General features: G+C 38.7%; 1 protein-coding gene across 2 annotated transcripts in view; it reads right to left on the reverse strand.

The window, feature by feature from the left end:
* mylka (myosin, light chain kinase a) overlaps positions 1 to 22,554 on the reverse strand; it is a 162,953-nt gene that overhangs the window by 33,445 nt on the left and 106,954 nt on the right. For both annotated transcript variants that reach the window (XM_056252248.1, XM_056252247.1), the window contains exons 12-18: positions 19,357 to 19,494; positions 16,178 to 16,375; positions 15,800 to 16,046; positions 15,017 to 15,100; positions 13,889 to 14,676; positions 12,883 to 12,999; positions 7,664 to 7,726 (exon numbers count right to left, since the gene is read on the reverse strand). In XM_056252248.1, the coding sequence (XP_056108223.1) occupies positions 7,664 to 7,726; positions 12,883 to 12,999; positions 13,889 to 14,676; positions 15,017 to 15,100; positions 15,800 to 16,046; positions 16,178 to 16,375; positions 19,357 to 19,494 (1,635 nt within the window). The remainder of the gene's footprint in view (positions 1 to 7,663; positions 7,727 to 12,882; positions 13,000 to 13,888; positions 14,677 to 15,016; positions 15,101 to 15,799; positions 16,047 to 16,177; positions 16,376 to 19,356; positions 19,495 to 22,554) is intronic.

The raw sequence follows: 22,554 nt of genomic DNA on the forward strand, positions 1-22,554 counted from the left end.
TGGGTCAAACACCAGTAAATTGAAGAGCGCAAACCTTAGTAAATCACCTTGCATGGTTAATTTAAATACTCTTCTCCCATAAATGTTACGTCTGAAAGGGAAACGCCTACAAATGCATATGCAATAAGTTCAGCCGCATAAACAACTGGGTCCATGCCTTTTCAGTGCAAATTTTTCACTGCGTGTCTTTAGTAAATCCTGACGGTAGTTTTTTAACGCCAAAAGAGGGTTGGCGCTGTCAGTAAATCTAGCCCATAGTATTAAAGCAAGTTCTTACTTCCCCAACAATGCAAGATTTCCAACAGTATGACATTGGCTGTTTAATTTAAAATGTTAGGAACATATGTTCACAATGCCCTAACAAACAATAAACATACAGATCCAAAAAAATAAATGAATGAAATAACCTTTGTGGTTAGGTGTTTGTTAACTGTGTGACTGTGAACCAGACTTTTTTGAGCTTGCCTTGGTATGAAAGCATATTCTTTGGACATAAATTTAAGTCACAGGATTATTAGACAAATGTGGAACGAGTGAGTAAAGACAAAGGGAGAGCAAATGCTTTAGGATAATGCTCGTAATGCTGAAACATCACACAGACACACACATAGGCCATCCCACTTCCATATTTCATAATGTTTAGGCTTTAGGCCACAGGATCAAACGTATCTGTTTAAAAGCCTGACAACCTGAAGACACGTAAAACACAGATAATCTCTGCCCTCCAACAAATCACACCACTTCACACTGTCAACCACTGCAGAAAATAACCAGACAAAAAGAAAGACAGAGAAAACAGGAAACAGATCACTGTTGCTATCTTTAACATTGCTTCATCATGTTATAAATGATCGAAAAAAAGCAGGTGAATTAATGTAATCACTGAAACATCTGCATGTTGATTTACTGTATACAGAGACATAATAGAAATTCAAACTTGTATTTAAAAGTTCTGTATACAATACAGGGGCGTAGCCAGAATTTTATTTTTGGGGGGTCCCATCTTTAAATGAGGGGGCAACATATATATATATATATATATATATATATATATATATATATATATATATATATATATATATATATATATATATATATATATATCTTTATATATATATATATATATATATATATATATATAGCCAGAATTTTATATATACAGGCCTATTCTGGTGGGTGCGGTGATGCGGTGGCGACTCATGTAACATGTAAGGGTGGCGCTGCCAATAAAGCACCTAAAAGCTGTCTCAAAGAACCGGCAAAAGTAATGATTATGAATATGTAAAATATAGCAAGGAGATATTTTAATTGTTTATTAATAAACAAGTGTTTTCTTTGTCTAAGCCACTGGGCTAAGATGAAGTTGACGATGCTGACTCGCGATCTTCAGTAGTGAACGCGCCAGAGAGAAATGCACATTTCATAAGGATTACATAAGCAGAGAGCAGTCTGTAGTCTGTTTTCTTTCGTTTTGAATTTTTCTGTTTAAAAGTAGACATGTGAGGCAAGTAGGCTAACTTATACGCTGAGTTTCAGTTCATTTATGAGACGAGCTCCAGTTCACGTGCCGGCGCCTCCGTTTCTTATCTATCGTCTGCTATTTACTTCTTATTTATTAAATCCAGGCAATTGGTTGATGAAACATTGATTAAAATTAAGATACAATTAATACAAAACGAAATTCAGGTTAAAGAAAGGTTTTGTGCTTTCTGTTTGATGTCTCTGTGAAAGTTTTAAAGCATCTTTTAGTGCCGCTTTCAGAGCGCTCACGTCCGTAACAGAGAACGCGTCCGTAACATTGTTTTTTCCACATAAATGCGAACACGAAAAATAAAATAAAATAAAATGAATATTTTATGTAGGCTACTGTGGAGACTGAGAGGAAACCCTTCTTAATCCGGTGGGTAGTATTACTTTGGTTTGCGCAGTGTAATTCACATAATCACAAAAAAAATATTTTGCCTCCTAATTTTTTTTTTTTAAGCAATCAGAAATCTGAGGCCCACCCAGGCCCCCTCGTGGCTACACCACTGATACAATATGACATAGTAGAAGATATGAAAAGGGGAGAGCATTTAATGCCCAGAATTTCTTCACGGTAAATTAAGTGTCCTGTTATACTTATTACTAACATGGAATGTTCTGCCACAAAACGGTAACATGATTGATTTTATTCATGTTGGTGACAAACTAATGATAACGAACAATAGAAAGTAGGTTAGAGTAACAAGTATACAGCACAGTAAAAGAGCATTATATAGACAAGTCAGAAAACAACGAAATACAGATAATAACATTAAAAAAAAAGTGAGTTTTGACTAATGATTTAAATTCAGAAATATTATTAATACAACAGTGTGATCGGGGGAGAGAATTCCACAGTTTAGGTGCAACAACACTGAATGACCTGCCCCACATTGAAGAGAGGCGATACCGAGCGACAAAGAGAAGGCCAGAGTCAGAAGATCGCACAGACCGATCAGGGTGTAGTGGAGGAGCAGGTTACAAATATAGGGGGAGCCAAGCCGTGCAAAGATTTAAAAGTGAGCAGGATAATTTTGTATTTAATACAGTAGGCCACTGGAAGCCAGAGGAGATCATACAAAATCTTAATCTGGAAATGGAGCTGGAGCTGGAAGGTAACCCAATGAAAAGGGCATTACAGTAATCAAGACGTGATGAGACAAATGCGTGGATGACAGTTTCAGCGTCTTTGACACTGATGAAGGGACGGAGCTGGGCAATGCGATGTAGTTGAAAGAATGCAGATTTGGTGATAGAGTTAATATGAGCCTGAAAGGAGAGAGGAGTCAAAAATAATACCTAGATTTTTAACAGTACTTGATGGTTTGATGTGAGAACCATCAATCTCACAGGTGAAATCAGTAGGAATATTGTTAGCGAGTGACAGAGTTCCAATAAAAATGATCTCAGTTTTGTTTCAGAAAATTTCAGTTGAGCCAATCTTTTTCATGCACACAAGCAGAGATTGTCAGTTTGGGCAGATAGACCAGGTAGAGAAGGTGTCTAGATTGTGTATATTTGGATGTGATAATCCAAAAGTGATAAAAATCCATTCTAAAATCCATTCTAAAAGTAATAACAATGACCTGTAAGATCTGACCCAGAGGTAGTATGCAAATTATGAATAATAATGGCCCAAGAACGGATCCCTGGGGGACACCTTGCTTCAGCGGGACAGTAGGTGATCGAAACTCCTGAACTGAAATGTAGAATTGTCTGTCAGAGAGATAGGAAGAAAACCAAGAAAGAGCAGCACCAGAAATACCCACATCCGAGAGGCGAGAAATAAGGAATTTCGGGGGAGACGGTTTCGAAGGCAGAGCTGAGGTCAAGTAGCAGAAGTATAGTCAGAGAACCAGAGTCACCAGAAAGTAATAGATCATTTACTACCTTAACAAGTGCAGTTTCAGTACTATGAAGTGGGTGAAAACCAGGATCAAAGAGATTATTTTCGACTAGAAAAGTAAATTTGAAATAATTATATATAACTGATGGATCAAGGTTGGGTTTCTTGAGAACAGGGGTAACTGCAGCAGTTTTGAGTGGCAGAGGGAATGAAGCAGAGGTAAGAGATGCATTGATAAAATGAGAAATAGGTGCAGAGATGACAGAATGGCAAAGTTTCAGGAGAGAAGTAGGAGCGGGGTCAAGTTGACCGGATGATAAATTGGATCTCAAAATTAACTCAGAAACAGAAGATGAAGTAGTCAGAATAAAGAAAGTCAGGGACTAACCAGATAGATTTGGAAAATAGCTAAGCTTTGTAGCATCATTAGAGAAACACCAGTGGAAAGCATCTGTCTTTTCTAGCAAGTGAATAAGGAAGGAACAGCAACTGAAGCTCATCTGAAGCTAGAGCATCATGGGATGGAGGCTTGGTGAGCTTGTCTATTGTGTTAAATAATGCTTTTGGCAGAGACAAAACTAGAACTAGCCCAGTTCAGAGCAGATTTGTATTTTATGAGATGTTCAATTAAAGCTAAATAGTGAACAGTGAGGCCAGTTTTCCTGTAAAGACGCTCAAGATCTCTACCAGTAGCCTTTAGGATATAGCTCAGGGGTGTACCAAGGAGAAGGGTGGGTGAAAGGGACACTTCTGGTCTTAACAGGAGCATGCTCCTGCAAAATTTCAAAAATGATGGAGTGATAGTTAGATAATATCAGGGAGGGAGATGAAAAAATCAAAGACATCAGAAAGATTCAAAGAAACAATGGAGGTACAAAATGATGCAGTATCAACAGCTTTGAGATTGCGATAGGATATAACAGACGTAGGACATTTTCTATGGTTAGGCAAGCTTAGGCTAAAACCAATAAATTTATGATCAGAGATACCATTGTCAGAAGAAGAGATGTGAGCGATATCAACCCCTGATGTACAGATCAAATCAAGGATATGACCATGCGTATGACATTCGAATTAAACAATGAGGTGTGTTGCTGATCGCTACCAGTGAGATAGATCAGAAACCACTGCATGTTGTAACCGGCAGGCAATTGTCTGGGCAAGGACGACAATCTGTAGTTAGTCCAGATGCATGGAAGAGCATCAGGCTTAAAGCGAAAGGTACTCTTGAAGAACTCTTTCAATTAAGCACACTTTACATGCACAGAAACCTATGAATATTAAAGAGACCATATTGAAAAACTAATGAGATCAAAAGAAATAATAATTTATCGCAATTGCGTAATTTATGCGCACAAAAGTGGCCTTTTAATCAATTTATATTACATTATCTGCAAGTACAGTTTTTTTAAATATACTTTTAAGATTTGTACACTAGAAGTGGACATTCAATACAATTGAGCACATTTCTTTTTCACAGGGGAGTATTTAGCAATCTTTTACGTTCTTTGAGTTGACAGGTTTTTTTTTTTTTTACATTTTTCGCCTATATATAGAACTAAATTAGTAACTGTGGAAACCATGATGTTTTTTTTCTCAACGGTAAACTACACCCCCAGTATAGATACAATGTCAACTGTATCTAATGTTTGTTTTTTATGACTTACGAATCAAACTTTATACGAATACAAAGCAGAGTGTTGCGACAGGATAAACAGGGAAAAATAAATGTAGCGACACAATAAACCCAGAAACAAAAGAAAAAATACATAAATATACATAGATCATACATACATAAATCCTGTAGTAGATCTAGGCATGTGGAGCTGAGGGAGGATGAGGGTTTCAAAGAAACTCAATGACAATGATTGACTGAATTTGATGACTGAAGTATTTTTACATGTTGGTACCATATACATACGGGGTGAGGTGAGTAACAAGGCAAAGTTTAATATTTAGTTAGGTTAAGGATCCAATGCTAACAGTGATGCTTTCCTAACAAGCACAACTAATAACTTAGAGATACAAATAAGCCATTAGGACAGAGGAGTGTAACAAGCTGTAAGCTGCAGTGGTTGTTTCTGAACTGGTCATGAAAGCTCAGAGTCCTTAAGGACACCAAATGGGTTTTCAATTTCCACCAGCGATTCAGAGGTGATTTGGAGGTTAGAATTTTCCATCATCCAAGACACCACTGCTTATTTTTATAGCTTCATGATTTTTAATCACAGATTTTCCATGACTGCAATCAACTCAATGACTCAATGTAACCCCAATAATTTAGGCTCTACCTAAACCTTCAGTTGCTCCAAAATCACTCTCAAACTTTTATTGTCAGCCTTGTTGATGTTCACGTGTGGACAGGAGGAAATGTACAACATTAAAAGCTGCATCCGTTCAGTGCTGCTACAAATGCACTGCTGCATCTCTCCTTCTCTGGTTCTGGTTCCACAACAACTGGATGTGCATTACAATATAAATGCATGCAGGAATATTATATTTAAACAGATGGTTTCTGGAAAACTATTCATTTCACCCATTGGCAGCTCTCTTGTGTATTCTCTTTTCATGACAGAAGCTAATCAGCACAACATACCCAGATAACTTGGACACAGTTTTGAATATAGTTTCCTAATGAATGAGTAAAATCCACTGTCCCTCTAAAACAAACCATCAAAATTGAATCACTGACTAATTGTTAACTATTAAAGTTGGAAAATTAGGGCTCAATGTCTACTGTCACAGGCCACGATTTCATTTGGCAGCATTTTACCCCGAATGAAACATCGTAAGTAACTGATTTGATATCAGGTCAATACTGATACTAGACAGCAGGTGCATTAAGACAAACTCAAGTGTGCCAGCCAAAAATCCTTAAAAAAAATTCTGATACACTTTGACTTTATAGCGCATGTTACAACACAAAACTCTAAAGCACCTTTCACATGGTTTGCAAAAGTACGTATATGCATCATGCAACACTTTAACCTGCACGTTAAATCACAAATAATGTCATGGAAGGGTGATTTCCTTTTTTCTCAGCAGAATTTTCTTGTAACCTTTGTAAATACACCTTTAAAGTCTCACTTCTCCTTTCTTTTAAGAATAAAGAAAGACATATGGGACATTTCTCATGTGCACACATCAACAGTTTCAACCGTCTCAGTTTCAGTCATTTCGAAAGAGTCTGCTAAAAGAGTAGGCGAAAAGTAGACCCACTAGTATACAAAAGCTTCACAAAACATTCTGAAGAATGTCAGGCATGTTAAAAACATTGATGTTAGAAAACTCATACAACACTCCTCGTGGTCCGGAGAGTGAGAGAGAGTCTTGACTGAGCCCATACATGGAAATCTAAGTGGGTTTTGCCAAGCAGTCATGCAGTAAAAGTCATGAGCTTTCTTGCTCTACTGTCAGAAATCTCCTTAGATTCTCTCTTTTTATCTCTAAAACACACTTTTGTTCACCTCTCATTCTCCTTTTTGCTCACTGAGTTTGTTTAACATTAAAAATCAGTCAAAGTCAGCTATCCAGCAGCCTTTGTCAAACAACTCATCTGATGAAGAGTGTGAGAAGCGAATGACTGGTTCACCAGTGAACACGGACCTCCACTAGGGTTTGTTTTGTACTATACTCCTATACTAGTTAATAGTATCATACTATACTACAACTTTTGGAGGATGCAAAACTAAAGACCATATGGGAACAATAGAAAATAGTGCAAAGGCTAAATCTTTAACAATAATAGTCCAGCTTAAAACGTTATTTTACAACAGTGTCCAGACAGAGAGTGGAAAACTATTCACTATTTTCATCTTTCCCCGAATCTACAGATATGTATGAACTAGGTTACATGCAGATGGATGTCTTTGTTTGTGTGTATTTTTAATCTGATTTTAAGCAAGATATATTTACAGCAAAAAGCAACCTTATAAACAAAATCTCTAACAATTGAACAACTTTGCAGAAAATTGCAAAATTCACTCTAATTAACCTTATCAGAAATCAAATGGAGAGTTTCCTGTTAGGTTTTAGACCAGAGACCTTTCTTTCTTTCTATCGTTCTTTCTTTCTATATTTCTCTTCTAGAACAAAGTAATTTAATAAGTAATTATTCTTAGTAAAATATATCCCGAGTGAAATTGTCTAAAAATGCTACAAGCTACTTAAAAGTGTGTGTGTGTGTGTGTGTGTGTGTGTGTGTGTGTGTACACAGCAGTGGGAAAGGTTCACATCTCCCACGCCACTCCATATTGGGATATAAAAAAGGAAGTACATATTTTGGAAACTCACTCTCTGTGGTCGGGGTAGAGGGCTTCCTGCTCCGCTTATCAGCTGGTGTGGAGACACTGGGATCTGAACACAGACATTCAGAGAGAAAGAAATACAGAGAGCAAAATTAGAATCAAATTCATGTGACCCCCATGAAAGCAGCATATTATGCCTCCTCTTCAACTTCTGCACACTAAAATAGCTCCAAAAATAGGTCCCACTTTATATTAAGTGGCTTTAAGTACTATGTACTTACATCGAAAAAATAAGTACAATGTACTTATTGTGTTCAGGTTGTATTGTAAAACACTTTTGCTGCTATACATAGTTCCCACAGGCCAATTAATGTCACGTGACCTCCCCGGAGACGCCATCTTTGAGGGCATAAGCTGCTCTGTTTACAAAGTTTTACAAGCAAATTTTGAATATTTCTTTCTGTTTATAATGTTACGAAAATAATGAAGAGACAAAGTGACAGAGATTATAAAGGGACTCTATTAACACAAGACAGAGAGAGATACAATGCGAAAATTTCAGTCAGAAATGGTGTGGATCCATATGCACTAACGAAGGAAGCACTGAGCACCGATTATGCAGCTTTGCCTCATACAGTATTATCATGTGTAACGTTACCATTATCTGGTATTTTTTACACATGTGAGCAATTCCGAGCCTGGAAATCACTGGAGGCGTACAATCAGTTTGTCGAGGGTTGGGTTGGTGACGTTTGCTCAAGTGCAATCAATGGAAAAGTAACGTTAGTCATCATAGCGAATGTATGTAGCATGATGCTAGACTATCTGTCTATTAAAAAGCCATAGCCTGCACAACTTAATTCCTGTTCCCCTTAAAACAGTCATCGGTGCTTTCTGTAATATGCATGTACTTATTTGTACAGTGTAGAATATGGTTGGAACGGTACATGTACTTGTATTGAACCAAAACTGTACGGGCGTCACGGTTCAGTGCATGAATATACACGGTATAAAAATAAATAAAACTCGCGTGCAAATTAACTAATGTAATGCGGAACTACTTTGTACGAGGGTTCTTTAAGGACATAAGTTAATCTGAGATTGCAATGCTGGAGTGTGTGTGTGTGAGTGTGAGTGAGAGTGAGAGAGGCGCGGGCGCAATCGAACAGTGGAAACAATGTTGTTTTCAATACCTAGTCATTATGTTCATACAGGACATCATTCAAACTGCAAAGTGTTAACTTGTTTATCCTCGCCAGCCATAACCTCCATCGTTGTTCTGACAAAAGCTTAGTCTTCTCACATTCATGAAGTCTAAAGACGGGTATACTGTAAAATCCAAATTTAACTGAACCTCCGGCACGATTTGAACATCCATTGACCCAGCAGGAGATGACCATTTTTCACTTTTTATCACGAAATTAACTCGTTTCAGCTTCTTCTTCTAATATTCTGCCCACAACATGCCCACAGTAATGGTGCCGGGTCGGCAAATGCCCGTATGTTGTGACGTCATGTAGGAACTATGTATTGAGGTGTGATACGGGTAAGGTTAGGGACAGGTGTGCTGGTATGGGTAGGTTTAAGGGTAGGTTAAGGTGTAAGGGAAGGTCAACAGTGTAATTACAAATGCAATTACATAAATTAATTAAAGCTGTAATTACATGCAGGTATTTTCAAAATAAAAGTACAATGCAAAAACATGTATGTACACAATAAGTCCATTGTATCAAATTATTTATTTCAATGTAAGTACATAGTACTTAAAGCCACTTAATAAAAAGTGGGACCCAAACATAATATCTAAGCTAATAAACTATTTTGAGAGTTTATTGTCATTCTTTCATTGCCACTTATTGCTAAGACCAAGACAAAGGTCAAAATGTCAAACCTGAGTTTAAAAAGTGGAATTTGGCAGTTACAATAGCAGAAGCCACTTAAGCACAAGCTATATGAGATGTTTATGCAAGAAAATTATAACATTAAAGTATTTAAAAGGGATAGCTCAGCCAAACTTGTTAATTATGTTATTAATTACTCACCCGCATGTCGTTTCAAAACCTGTAAAACACAAATGACGATCTTTTTGATGAAATATGATAGCTTTATGTCCCTATACAACATCCATTTTGATGCTTCAAAAAGAGATTGTAAAACTAATCCAAATTAATTGAGCGGTTCAGCCCAAAATTTTCTGAAGTGAAATGATTGCTTGATGAACAGATTGAATTTAGGCTTTTATTCACATATAAACATTCATCAAATCATACATCAGTTGTGGAAAACGGAAGCTCAAGCATGTTCCCCTGACGTTCGAGAACCAATGAAGTTCATTCTCGTGTTAAGCGGCACGTTTGAGCTTCCGCAAGAACCAATGAGGTTCATTCTCATGTTACACAGCACGCTTGAGCTTCCACAAGAGGTTTGTTATCGCGTGTCAAGCAGGTTCGGTTGAGCTTCTGTTTATGTTCACTGATCAATGTTTATATTTGAATAAAAGCCTAAATTCAATCTTTTCATCATATAAAGTGATCGTGTATATTCAGAACATTTGGAATAAACCATTTGATTCATATGGATTAGTTTTACAATCTCTTTATGAACTTTTGAAGTGTCAAAGTGGTAGTTGCGTAGCTGTCAATGGAGTGACCGAAATTTTGCAGATTTCACCAAAAATACCTTCAATTGTGTTCCGAAGATGAACGAAAGTCTCACGGGTTTGGAACGACATGGGGGTAAGTAAACTATGACATAATTTTCATTTTTGGATGAACTATCCCTTTAAATAAAACTAACATGCCACCTTTTGTCACTGTTAAGCAGGAAAGAGATGTCTAGAGTCAATTTGAATGACATATTCTATAATATAAGAGAAAGACATATCTAAAGATTTCTGTAGCAACGATGTGTCCTGTAAAGCTGGACGCAGAAATCTAGAGAAGCTGTAGGGAGATGTCCTGTCAAGCATGACCGAGATATCTAGATACAACAGTAGGGACATGCCCAGTAAAGCAGGATTGTGAAATCTTGACACATCTTAAGAACACATCCTTTAAAGTGGGACATAGAGATCTAACAGCTGTAAAGACATGTCCTGGAAACCACAACAAAGATAAAGATAAATAGAGAGCTGTAGGGACATGTTGACTGCAGGGGTATGCAGTAGCGGTTGTAGGCACGGGCGAACCGGGCAGTTGCCCGGGGTGGCATTTTTTCATGTCACATGGGGGGCGGCACAAGCAGTTAAAAAAAATCCTCTGCGCCACGAAGGTTTTGTATTTTCTATCATTTCAATTCAATCATTGGCAATGGCGCCCTGCTGAGAAGGTGCCGTGCACAGAAGCTATGTCAAGGGAGTCTCCTGATTGGAGGTAACTCACCAAGGGGGCGTTCACATATCGCGTCTTTTGCGCACTCGAGGTCGTTATTTCAAATGTAGGCGCACGGGAAGCGCGCTCATAATTGAAGCGACGCGCTCATTTTTTCCAGGAGCAGCGAGATGAAAATTTTTAAACTGTTCAGTATGGGGGTGCACCCAAACACGTGGGTGTTTTTCTCTTCTCCGTAAATAAATCTTTTAGCAGAGCTACAGCAAGCGTTTTTCTGTGGTGGAAATCCATTAGCTACTAAAACTTCTTTGTGTTGTGGAGAGCGCAGTGCATGGTTGTATAGCAACGACAGCCATGGGAAAATCGGACCGAATTTTACTATTAATAATAAAAGATAAGCTACTGTGCATTATAAATGCCAGGAATTTATCTTTATTGACTCATTCTTTTTATAAAGATGATTTAAAGGCTGAAATATGTGAGGTTTATCTTTTTATAAAACCTTTTTTGTCAAAAGTTTATTTGAACGTGTACATGTTAGTAGATAACATAAAAGACACTCCTTTAAAATTTGGCCATCATCTTTAATGTTATTAACTTGGTGAATTGATTTCAATGTATTTCGTGACAAAGTATAGTTTAACAAGTCATAACTAAAAGTGTGCCATGCATAGAATTCGAGGCAGTAACCAATGAGCTAATGGTTCCTCCCTGAAAGTTAGATTAATATAGCAAAAAAACTGGATTCTCTTACTGTGTTTTTCAAATGAACGGTATGTGAATTTATTGTTGGGGGGGGGGGGGGGGGAGGGGGCGCTCGGAGGGGGTCTCGCCCAGGGTGTAATTCAATGTAGAACTGCCACTGGGGGTATGTATTGGAAAGCAAGACACAAAGATCTAGAGATGGATGACAGAAACAGTACACAGGGAACTACAGTGGATCAAACGGAAAGAATATTGAAATCAGACATGACCCTGTTAAGCAGAACAGAGATGACTGTAGAATCAAGTCTTGTAAAGTGGGACAAAATTATTATGAACAGCTGTAAGGACATAACATGGAAAGCAAAACAGTGACATCGAAAGAGCTGTAGGGACATGTTCATTAGTTAGGACAGAGAAATCTAGATATGACTGGTAAGACATGTCATGTAAAGCAGAACAGAAAAGTTGTGGGAAGATGTCCAGTCAAGTAAGACAGAGATCTTGAGATATTTTCGAACTTGACAGGGAGATCTAGAAATGGCTTTATTGACATGTCTTGTTAAATAGGATAAATACATCCAAAGACAGCTAAACACATCCTTTAAAGTGGAAAAGAGAGATCCATAAATGGTTGTAAAGACATGTCCTGGAAACCAGAAGAGAGAGAAAAAGGCATGTCATTTAATCAGGACGGAGGGATCTAGAGCCGACTGCAAGGACATGTCCAGCAAAGCAGGACACATAAATCTAGAGATGGTCATAGGTACATGACCTGTAAAGTCAAACAGAGATCCAGAGATGATTGTCAAAACATGTTCTGCAGGTCATAGAGATTTAGAGACAGCTGTAAAGACATATCCTACAAAGCGAAACAAGGAGATCTCAGGACATGGCATGCAATGCAGCCTGATCTGGTCAGTAATTACCGGAAGCTGCAGAACTCAGGCAGAGACTCTAGGGAGAGAGACATACTGCCCAGCCCAAAACAGACAGACTCAAACCATAATATTCTCAAAGAAACCATGTGTTTTGACATAGTTCTCAAGTAGAGAGAGAAATAAGTATGTGTGTTGTACAATTCAAAACTTTGAGTTGTAAATAAAATATCACTACACATAAAAAATACACGCCTCATCTCTCAGAGATCCTATTGAGTTTCATAGAGTAGATACAGGAAAAGCATGCTGCAAACACATTTATTGTACTGGAGAGTGTTATAATATAAACTCACCGTCCACTAGGACCATACAGGAACATTCTGCCTTTCCCTCGTTGGTCTCTGCCCTGCACACAAATTCTCCTTCATCCTCAGGTAGAGCTTTATCAATGGATAGAGAGCACTGACCACCTGCTCACACACACATATAAACACACATTAAACAGGTATGCTCAGAGGGTTGAAGAATCCAGCATGCTGCATGCTGGAAATAACCACAGAAAGCATTTGGACTGGTCCCTTAATCAGAAAAGCAGTTATAATGGATGTCTATGGGGAAAATGTGCAATGACAGATGAGTTTGGTACTTCTAAACATGAATTTAACCTGGAATATACCTGCAAACCACACATGCATATTAAATCAGATATTCTTCAAGTACACAGGTTAACTTGTATTTGTCACTACATTGATATACGAGAGTCAGATTAAGAGTTGTGAAAGAATTAGCATGCTATTAAGAACGCAGGCGGCCAAGCCACAGAGATACATCCCTCACTCTAGAGCTTCACACTACTTTTCTCTCGAATATCATTACTGATAGCCCTAATACATCAGGAAACATCTTGAATAAACTTTCATCTAATCACACTCCTGCCGGCTGATACCAGAGTGTCATGTGACCACTGTTCAATGACAATTATGTAACGGTTACTTCTGGTCCTCTTGTCTGATTGGATAAGTGTGGCGTTCTAAAAGTGCTCATCTTTTGTTTGCGGCGTTTCAGCCAACCATTGTTTCTCAGCAGAACACAAAGTTGGTCCAGCGTTGGCTTCATTTGGACCTATTTTGGTTAGTGGACCAAAGGTAAACTGTCTGTAATGTCAGGTACTCAATATTAACTTATTGTGTGTATAAAACTGTGATTACCTCTGGTCTGCTGATGCTTGAAACATGTACACATGCATATAACATAATAGAGCCCCTGATAAACGGCACAATGCCAAACTTTATCCATGATAGATTGCAACAAATTGGTCGTCTTACTTGGGTAATTTTAAATTGTAAATGCAACACTGACCCTCGTAAGCAATAATGATGAATTTGGATGGTTTGATGAGTTTTCCATCAAGCGTCCATGTCACTTTAGCGGGAGACTCAGATGAAAGTTGGCACTGTAGATGCAAACGTTCCCCATCCAATACAGTCACGTCAACCAGTTTCTCTGTAAAAACAGGCTCTTTTTTCCCAACTGAATTTGTTTTCTCTTTTATCCCTCCATCCACACAATTCACGTCATTTTCCTTTTCTCTGGTGTCTTTATCACCGTGGCTTTCTCCATTCCTGTCCTGGCTTGGTTGTTTTTTCTTGTTGCCTAACACTGATCTAAAGTCAACAGCTTCATTTTTGTTGGGTTGTGTTTTCACTAAGGATCCAGGACCAGGTTTGGGGCCTGGGGTTCCTTTCTTTCCCAGCACTGCTCTGAAGTCCACCTGTTGGGGAGAGTTGACTTTACGTTCCTCTTCCGTCAGCGTCTTGGGCTTGATCTGCCGTTGAAGGTTCCCCCTGAAGTCCATCTGCTCGGCCGTGATCTCCTTCAGGTCTTCCTCAGAGACGCTCTTAGTGTTGACCTTGCGGCCGAGCACAGTTCGAAAGTCAATCTGTTCGGCCTCCTGCTGTCGGATTTGGTCTTCTCTGTGTTCCTTTGTCTCTACACGCCGTTTGAGAAGCCCAAGGGTGGCAGACCCCTCCTCTTCTTCCTGATCTGTCCGACTGTTGAGGTCCCAGAGTGGCTCAGAGCACGACGTTGCAGGGCTGGGAGTCTCTGGATGTCCTCCCCTGCCTGGTGCAGTCCTCTCCACCCCTCGGCTGCCACAGGAAGAGTGGAGAAAAAAACATACAGAGACGTTTAAAGCCTCAGCTAGCTCAGCCCACACTGGAGAGCAGCTTAATCAAGAGGAGAGTTAGTTCAACACGACAGAGTTGCATCAGAGATGACTTCAGAAGCCTTATAGGGAAATGAGACCAGAATGGGGCCCCTAGACTAACCCACACTCCTCTTTAGACAACAGCACAGCTGAGTGAGGAAGCATAAACAGAGCATTTGGTTATGTAGAGATATTATGTAGATTTAGTGCAGGGGTTAAGGGGCAAGGGCTGTAAATATAGCTTCGGGGCAGAGGAGAGCAAGAATAGAAGGAAAACGTACTGCTTATGAGAATCGTCACCAGCCAACATGGGGTCCTCGCTGACGTGCAGAGTGGCCACTGACCTGCACTCTCCTACTTTATTCCTGAGAAGCAACAGAAGATTCGTGAATGCTGAAGTTCATTTATGGTAAACTGCAGAATTGAAAAAGTAAATGAAGAACTGAAAAACAACCCTTTCTGATCTGACAGAATGTCGCCTTACATGTACTTAAATGTGTGGATCTCGTGAAAACATTTTTCATAAAAAATAAACAATTAATAAACAACATAATTACAATACCTACTACCATGGTGTATCAATACTTCTGAATTTAACTATTTATATTTAAAATAATATTAATATTTTCATAGTTATATTATTTCGTTATTTTTTGTTACATACAATATTATATGAAATGTTTGATCATGTCATAAAAATAATGACTATGCAAAAAAAAAAGTTTTCTTTTTGGATTTTGGGTTAAGTGTCATTTTCACATCTATTTCACGTGAAACTATTATGGAGACTGAAATCGTTTTCAATTGATAAAGAATCAACAAAATAAAATACGTATTGTTCACCTTGAAAAAAGGAACTCTATAATTTTATAAAAAATCTTCTTTTTTTTTCACAAAGTGAAATAAAGCCCCTTGAGTACTATGTTTTAAGTATGTACATTTTTATTTTGTAATGTTGTCAAAGTGAGTCAACATTAGCAAATAACTTACTAAAAATATAGAGAATGTAAACTATAGAGAATGGTTTAGTAAATCTTTTTTTAAACAAGTGTAAAAACTCTTACTTCAGAAGAATCTCATAGTTTCCAGCATGATGTGTCTTCACTTTCCTGATGAGCAGTGAGACTACATCCTCCTTCTGTAGGATCTCAAAGTCACCGCTTCCAGATATTACATGCCCTTCCTTCATCCAGAGGAATTCTGGGAAGGGGTCGCCAGCGATGGCACAAGAGAGCAGAGCGTGTTGACCCAGAGAGGCGGTAGAGGACTTGGTTTTAGTGATGAACCAGGGCTGAACTCCATCTTGAGGCTCTGTGACCAAATAAACCAAAATCCATTGGAGATCCACATCCATATTTAACTATTATATTATTCCAAAAGGCTCTGGCAGTATCTTTTTGCAGATCACACTATTTTTGTTATACAGTTAGTACAATTTGTACCTTGTACAGTCAGTGAGGCTTCAGTCCGAGCGTCTCCAGCTTCATTCCACACCTCACAGGTGTATGTGCCTGTGTCTTCAGGAAACACTTCCTGTATGAAGAGAGTATACTGACAGCCCTTCTTCTCAAAGTGGAAATCCTCTGACTCTTGGATCTCTTTTCCATTATGCAGCCAGACCACCTCAGGGGCAGGATTACCTACATACAAAACACATCACACTTGCAAATGATTAAGCAAGTTTGGGTTCGAGAAAATTAATGGAGGACAGTGGGACAAAATAAAGAACAATGAACAGCGGAGTGTACAAGTGCGTCAAAGAGAGTTAAGAACAGTGTCTTACAAGCCACACTGCACACACTTTGTTGTGACTTCAGCAAGTTCATATGTTGTTGTGGTCACATGTTCATGCAAATACACAGTCAGGAGACTCCTCAGATGCGGTCGTTACACAGGAAGTGCTCACCATTATATAATCACCAGAACTAAATCATCTGCACAAACATACTCTTGAGGGAGTAAAAAGGAAATTCCACTCATTACAACTAAACCAGTGTTGGGGGTAACGAGTTACAAAGTAACGGATTACAGTAACGATATTACTTTTTTGGGTAACGAAGTAAAGTAACGCATTACACTAAAAATATCGGTAACTACACTACTTTACTATACTATAGGAACGCGCTTTCCTGCGTTACCCAAGCCGTGTTTGCTTGTGTGTAAAGTTCTGTCTAGTGGTGCGTGCGCACCGTTGCCATAGAGATCGATTTGAGTGACATAGCTGCCGGTGCGAAGGAGAGAGGGAAATGGAGACGGAGACGGAGACAGGGGGTCTCTGCAGCGCGAGTCTCCGCTGACTGCACGCGCACCTCCCCAAACGGACGAGGCGTTTATACTCGACGCGCTCGCCATTGTACTATTCTGTGAAACGACGGGGCGACTCGAGTAATTGTCCTCTTAACCATCAGGAATCAACGGTGAGAAGAAGAAAGGTCCACACGTGACGATGTTTATTTTAGTAGGCTACATCACCACCAATAACACTACAAAAAGAATCGTGTACGTAAAATCCAGTAAACCCTGAGATTATTACTTGTGACATTAGAACAAAATGTGGATATAAAAACATGTATGTAGACTATAGAACTAAATCAACGATCTCTTAAATGGTTTCTAATTTCACTAAACATTTCATTAAGTTTCGTGGACATTTGATAAAACATGGATCTTTCTATTAAAAATGCTTATTATGCTATTGTAGGCTCATTTTGTAAACATAAGCAACTGATTTAGACACGCAAACTGTGTGCCGATGCGGTCACGGTGAGACGTAGGCTACATGCTCGGGCAGATTCGGCTTCTTGAAGTCGTTCATCCTCGGATTCGGCGCCGCGCACGCTGTTACAAAAACTCTTCTCAAGTCTTGGAGCACAGCAGGTAACACAAAACAAAATGAACAGGCTTGTTGCAGGGTTCATTGTAGAGGAATGCTTCCCCTGCCGACTATTGAATCGCCAAGAAAAATGCATTTTAAATTAAGATCAAAAATGTAAAAGTGACCTTTATTTTATTATTTTTCATTGACCACTTCATTTTTTATTTTTATTGCCATGAGTCGAATAAAAAGCTTGTTTTGTTCTCAGGAGAAGAGTTTATTCTCATGTTTCCCAAAGCCTGTGTTTTAAAACTTGTGTGTTGACCCCATTTTAAAATGACCGCACCATAGCCTCCTTTATCCTGTTGTTTGTGGATTTTACAGTGAGATATATTTCCTTGTGCAGACAGGGATATTGTTCTTTCATATGGTTTTACATGCCATTTTGTATATATTTATACAATAAACACTATGTAGACAGGCAAAGTGATGATAGGGCTATGATATTTGTCCATAAATTAAGAAACGGGAAAGTAAAGTAATAAGTAGTGAAGTTACTTTTCAAACGCAGTAACTAGTAAAGTAATCTCATTACAATTTACAGAAGTAACTAGTAACTAGTAACTAATTACCTTTTTTGAGTAACTACCCCAACACTGAACTAAACACAGCAAAACACACAATCTATTGAAAAATAAGGATTTTGGACATTTGGTCAAAATTTAGATTTTACAAACCTGCATTAGAACATGGTATGCTTAAATTAATCGCTCAGGGCAACAGTGGCATCACAATCTTAGTGACCAGTGTTTTTAAATATGTAGCTTGCAGAGAAGGCCTTGCTGGCTCTGATGGCCCACCACTGATATATACACACACACACATACTGTATATACACTCACCTAAAGGATTATTAGGAACACCATACTAATACTGTGTTTGACCCCCTTTCGCCTTCAGAACTGCCTTAATTCTACGTGGCATTGATTCAACAAGGTGCTGAAAGCATTCTTTAGAAATGTTGGCCCATATTGATAGGATAGCATCTTGCAGTTGATGGAGATTTGTGGGATGCACATCCAGGGCACGAAGCTCCCGTTCCACCACATCCCAAAGATGCTCTATTGGGTTGAGATCTGCTGACTGTGGGGGCCATTTTAGTACAGTGAACTCATTGTCATGTTCAAGAAACCAATTTGAAATGATTCGAGCTTTGTGACATGGTGCATTATCCTGCTGGAAGTAGCCATCAGAGGATGGGTACATGGTGGCCATAAAAGGATGGACATGGTCAGAAACAATGCTCAGGTAGGCCGTGGCATTTAAACGATGCCCAATTGGCACTAAGCGGCCTAAACCAAGAAAACATTCCCCACACCATTACACCACCACCACCAGCCTGCACAGTTGTAACAAGGCATGATGGATCCATGTTCTCATTCGGTTTACGCCAAATTCTGACTCTACCATCTGAATGTCTCAACAGAAATCGAGACTCATCAGACCAGGCAACATTTTTCCAGTCTTAAAGGATTATTAGGAACACCTGTTCAATTAATGAGAAATTGAACAGGTGTTCCTAATAATCCTTTAGGTGAGTGTATATATATATATATATATATATATATATATATAATCAAAGTTGTCATTTTACATCTATGGCAGTGATTTTTGTTGTTGTGAGAGGGATGTTGTTGTTTGATGTTGGTCGTATTTGTAAAGTGTGAATTTCCGAAAGGACAATAAACTACACTTAATATTACTCTGCTTTCCCCCTAGATTGACAAACTGAAGGTTGTTTCATACCTGTCACTTCCACGGTCATGGTCACCTGACTGCCATCCATGACTCTGAGATCCTGCAGACCTTTGAGGAACACCGGGGCAGACGGTCTCCTCACATCAGTCACAGAATGAGCAGCAGACCTCTTAACACTTTGCTTAGCTGGCAAACCACATACAGATTACATGAATGATGCTAAATTTACCTCAAAAACATACAGATAAACACTATATGACAAGATCTGCATTCCCTATTGTGTTTCACGGAAGAACAAATATGGTTTCACTTTATTTTGATGGTCCCTTTAACACATTCTGTTGAATATAAGTAACGTTGCACCTACATCTCTACTAACTCTCACTAGAGTGTCAGTAGAGTATTAGTAGACTGGTAGGGTTAGGGTTAGAATAAGTTGACATGTAGTTGCAAAGTTACTGATAGTCAGTAGAAAGTCTGTTGGAGGAGCAACACAATAAAGTGTTAGCAGATATTAGGCAAACAGTCTACTAATACTTTAATGAGAGTTAGTTGACATGTTACTTATAGTCAACAGAATGTTTAAAAGAAAGCATCGAAATAAAGTGTTACCACAAATATCATACAATACAGGTTTGAAACAATATCAAGGTGACTAAAAGATCGACCTTCATTGGTGATCTATCCCTTCATAAACTGTATATACAAAGACTAATGTAAAGTATTCTGCAATCAATAAATCGGGTGTATATAAGAGACACAACCATTCATACTGTATCTTCAGTAGTCCACACACAGGAGCATCTGTGCTAACAGTGTCCTGCACTGCTCTTCAGTACTGAACTAGAATCAGTCACACATGATTATTTTACAGAGAAAAGTTGGGCGACATTGTGTGTCAAACATGTTAGAACTATTAGATGAAGCATCTGTAAGTTAATGGATGTTGCAGACCGTAGGAGCATGTGGAAATGCTGTATCATTAGGTTAATTGGGTAGCTACTTGTCCTCTGGTGCACCCCTTGCTCCTGAATATTACTGTGAAAGGGAAGACACATAATTCTGGGTATTCATAATTCTAAGTATGTGGTGTCCCTCAGGGGCCGATTTTGGGACAAGTTATTTTCCCTGTATATGCTTCCTTTGAGTTCTATTTTTTAGAAGTGCAGTGTCTCCTACCACTGTTACACTGATGATTTTCACTGTTTTAATTTCCAGCGAGTTTAGATAAGAAATGTTCTTTAGACAATGTTTGTGAGAGCTATAATGACATTAAACTTCAGCTGTCTAATACTTTACTTCAATTAAATGAGAGTTAAGCAGAGGTTCTGTAGACCCTTTCACATCATATCTGTCAGGTTTGTGCAGGTTGCTGAAGACGAGGACACGGGAACGTCAATGTAGCTAATTTATTTACAAACTAAGCTTCCAGAAACATACAGGAACAAAGGAAAAAAAAAACTCCAGGAATTCAGTACACACAACCATATACATGGACGACGACCAACAAACACTGAGGGAAAACACAGGGCTTAAATGTACTGGGGCTAACGGGATACTAGTTAACAAGACACAGGTGATGGGAATTGATTTCTAATTAAACAGGCAGGGAAAAACTAACAGGACTAAACCAAAATCACAAAGACAGGGGGAAACAAGATCACAGAACTGACCTGAACACATTTAACCGTGACAATATCTATGTACCCTGGCCAGTCAGCAGGGGCCTCATGTACAAAGACTTGCGTTGAATTCATACTAAAACATTGCGTACGGACAAAGCTGTATGAAATGAAAAAAGCAGATGTATGAATCTCTGTGTACGAAGGATACCACGTATATTCTCTTTGTACATCCCAATTAACGTACAATTCAGCGCACATGCACGAGCACAACGCCCCACCCAGTCTCCTCCCCCAATTAAATTAATTTAAATATGGTAATTAGTCCAATTTGGCAAAAGAAACCTGCAAGAACATGGCTAAAGCAAGCAAGAAACGAAATTTCACTGAAAATGTCTTCTATGTGAATATATAGTAAAGTGTAATTTATTCCTGTGATCAAAGCTGAATTTTCAGCATCATTTCTCCAGTCTTCAGTGTCACATGATCCTTCAGAAATAATTCTAATATGATGATTTGATGATCAAGAAACATTTATGATTATTATCAGTGTTGAAAACAGCTGTGCTTCTGCTTCATATTTTCGTGGAAACCATGATATAATATTTTCAGGATTCTTTAATGAATAAAAACTTAAATCAAACAGATGTCGAAATCTTATAATCTTTTCTAACATTATAAATGCATTTACTGTCACTTTTACTTGTCACTTCAATGTGTCCTTGCTGAAAAAAAATATTACTTTCTTTTTTTATCTTTACTGACCGAATTAATGAAGTTTATTTTTTATTCCTAGTTAAGCCAACGCAGCCATTGCTAGACGGGTTGTATCAATTTGGACATGCTTTATATATGTTCTTACTTAATTGCATAATATAATATTTTAATAAACCTCGTGTGACAATAATATGTCAAATAATTTATCAATTACAAATTATAAGCAATATCTGACAGCTGGTGGTGCGATAGAACAATTCGTAGTGGAATGTTTGCCACTTCACTTTATTGCCTCTATGAGTCGCCAACGGACAAAAATCACGACAAATATACGTACGCCAGACATGAAGTTTACTTGGAGGAACGCACATTCTTACGTTAATTTCACTGTTAGTACTGCCCTGTCCCAAATGGAACCCTAAGCACTCGCGGTCTTCCTCTGAGTCCGCACTTTCGCGACGTAACGCCGCTTTGAATGTCGGGAAGAAGTCTGCTGTGGAGTCATAGACAGTAAAAGAAATGGACAGAGCCATCTCATTGGAACTCAGTTGAGACAGTTGAAGCCCACTTTTAGCGATTTTTGAGAACTTCCGTTCCTGACGCGCAGACTCAGACCGACTCAAACTAAGCTTGATGACGTGAGCAACCTGTCTGACAGACGTTAATCTTCTAGTAGCTGTGCGTGAAAACTGCCAACGTTAATCTTGCAGAGACGGGGAACTTGAGCAAAGAGTTCTTTGGCGTGAGTGAGCAGGAGTAAGTATTCCGTTGCTTTTATGGACTCATTATCCATGGGCTTCTCTCTTGACGGGACGTCCCCCCGATTGCCTGCGAGCTTCTCCTCCTGTCTGTACGGTAACTTCTGTACAGCGTGACAGAGAGTCGAGTGGTTATGACGCAATCGTTA

Source organism: Rhinichthys klamathensis, unplaced genomic scaffold, assembly GCF_029890125.1.
Source record: "Rhinichthys klamathensis goyatoka isolate OS25496 unplaced genomic scaffold, OSU_Roscu_1.1 h1tg000093l_1, whole genome shotgun sequence".
Lineage (NCBI taxonomy): Eukaryota > Metazoa > Chordata > Actinopteri > Cypriniformes > Leuciscidae > Rhinichthys > Rhinichthys klamathensis.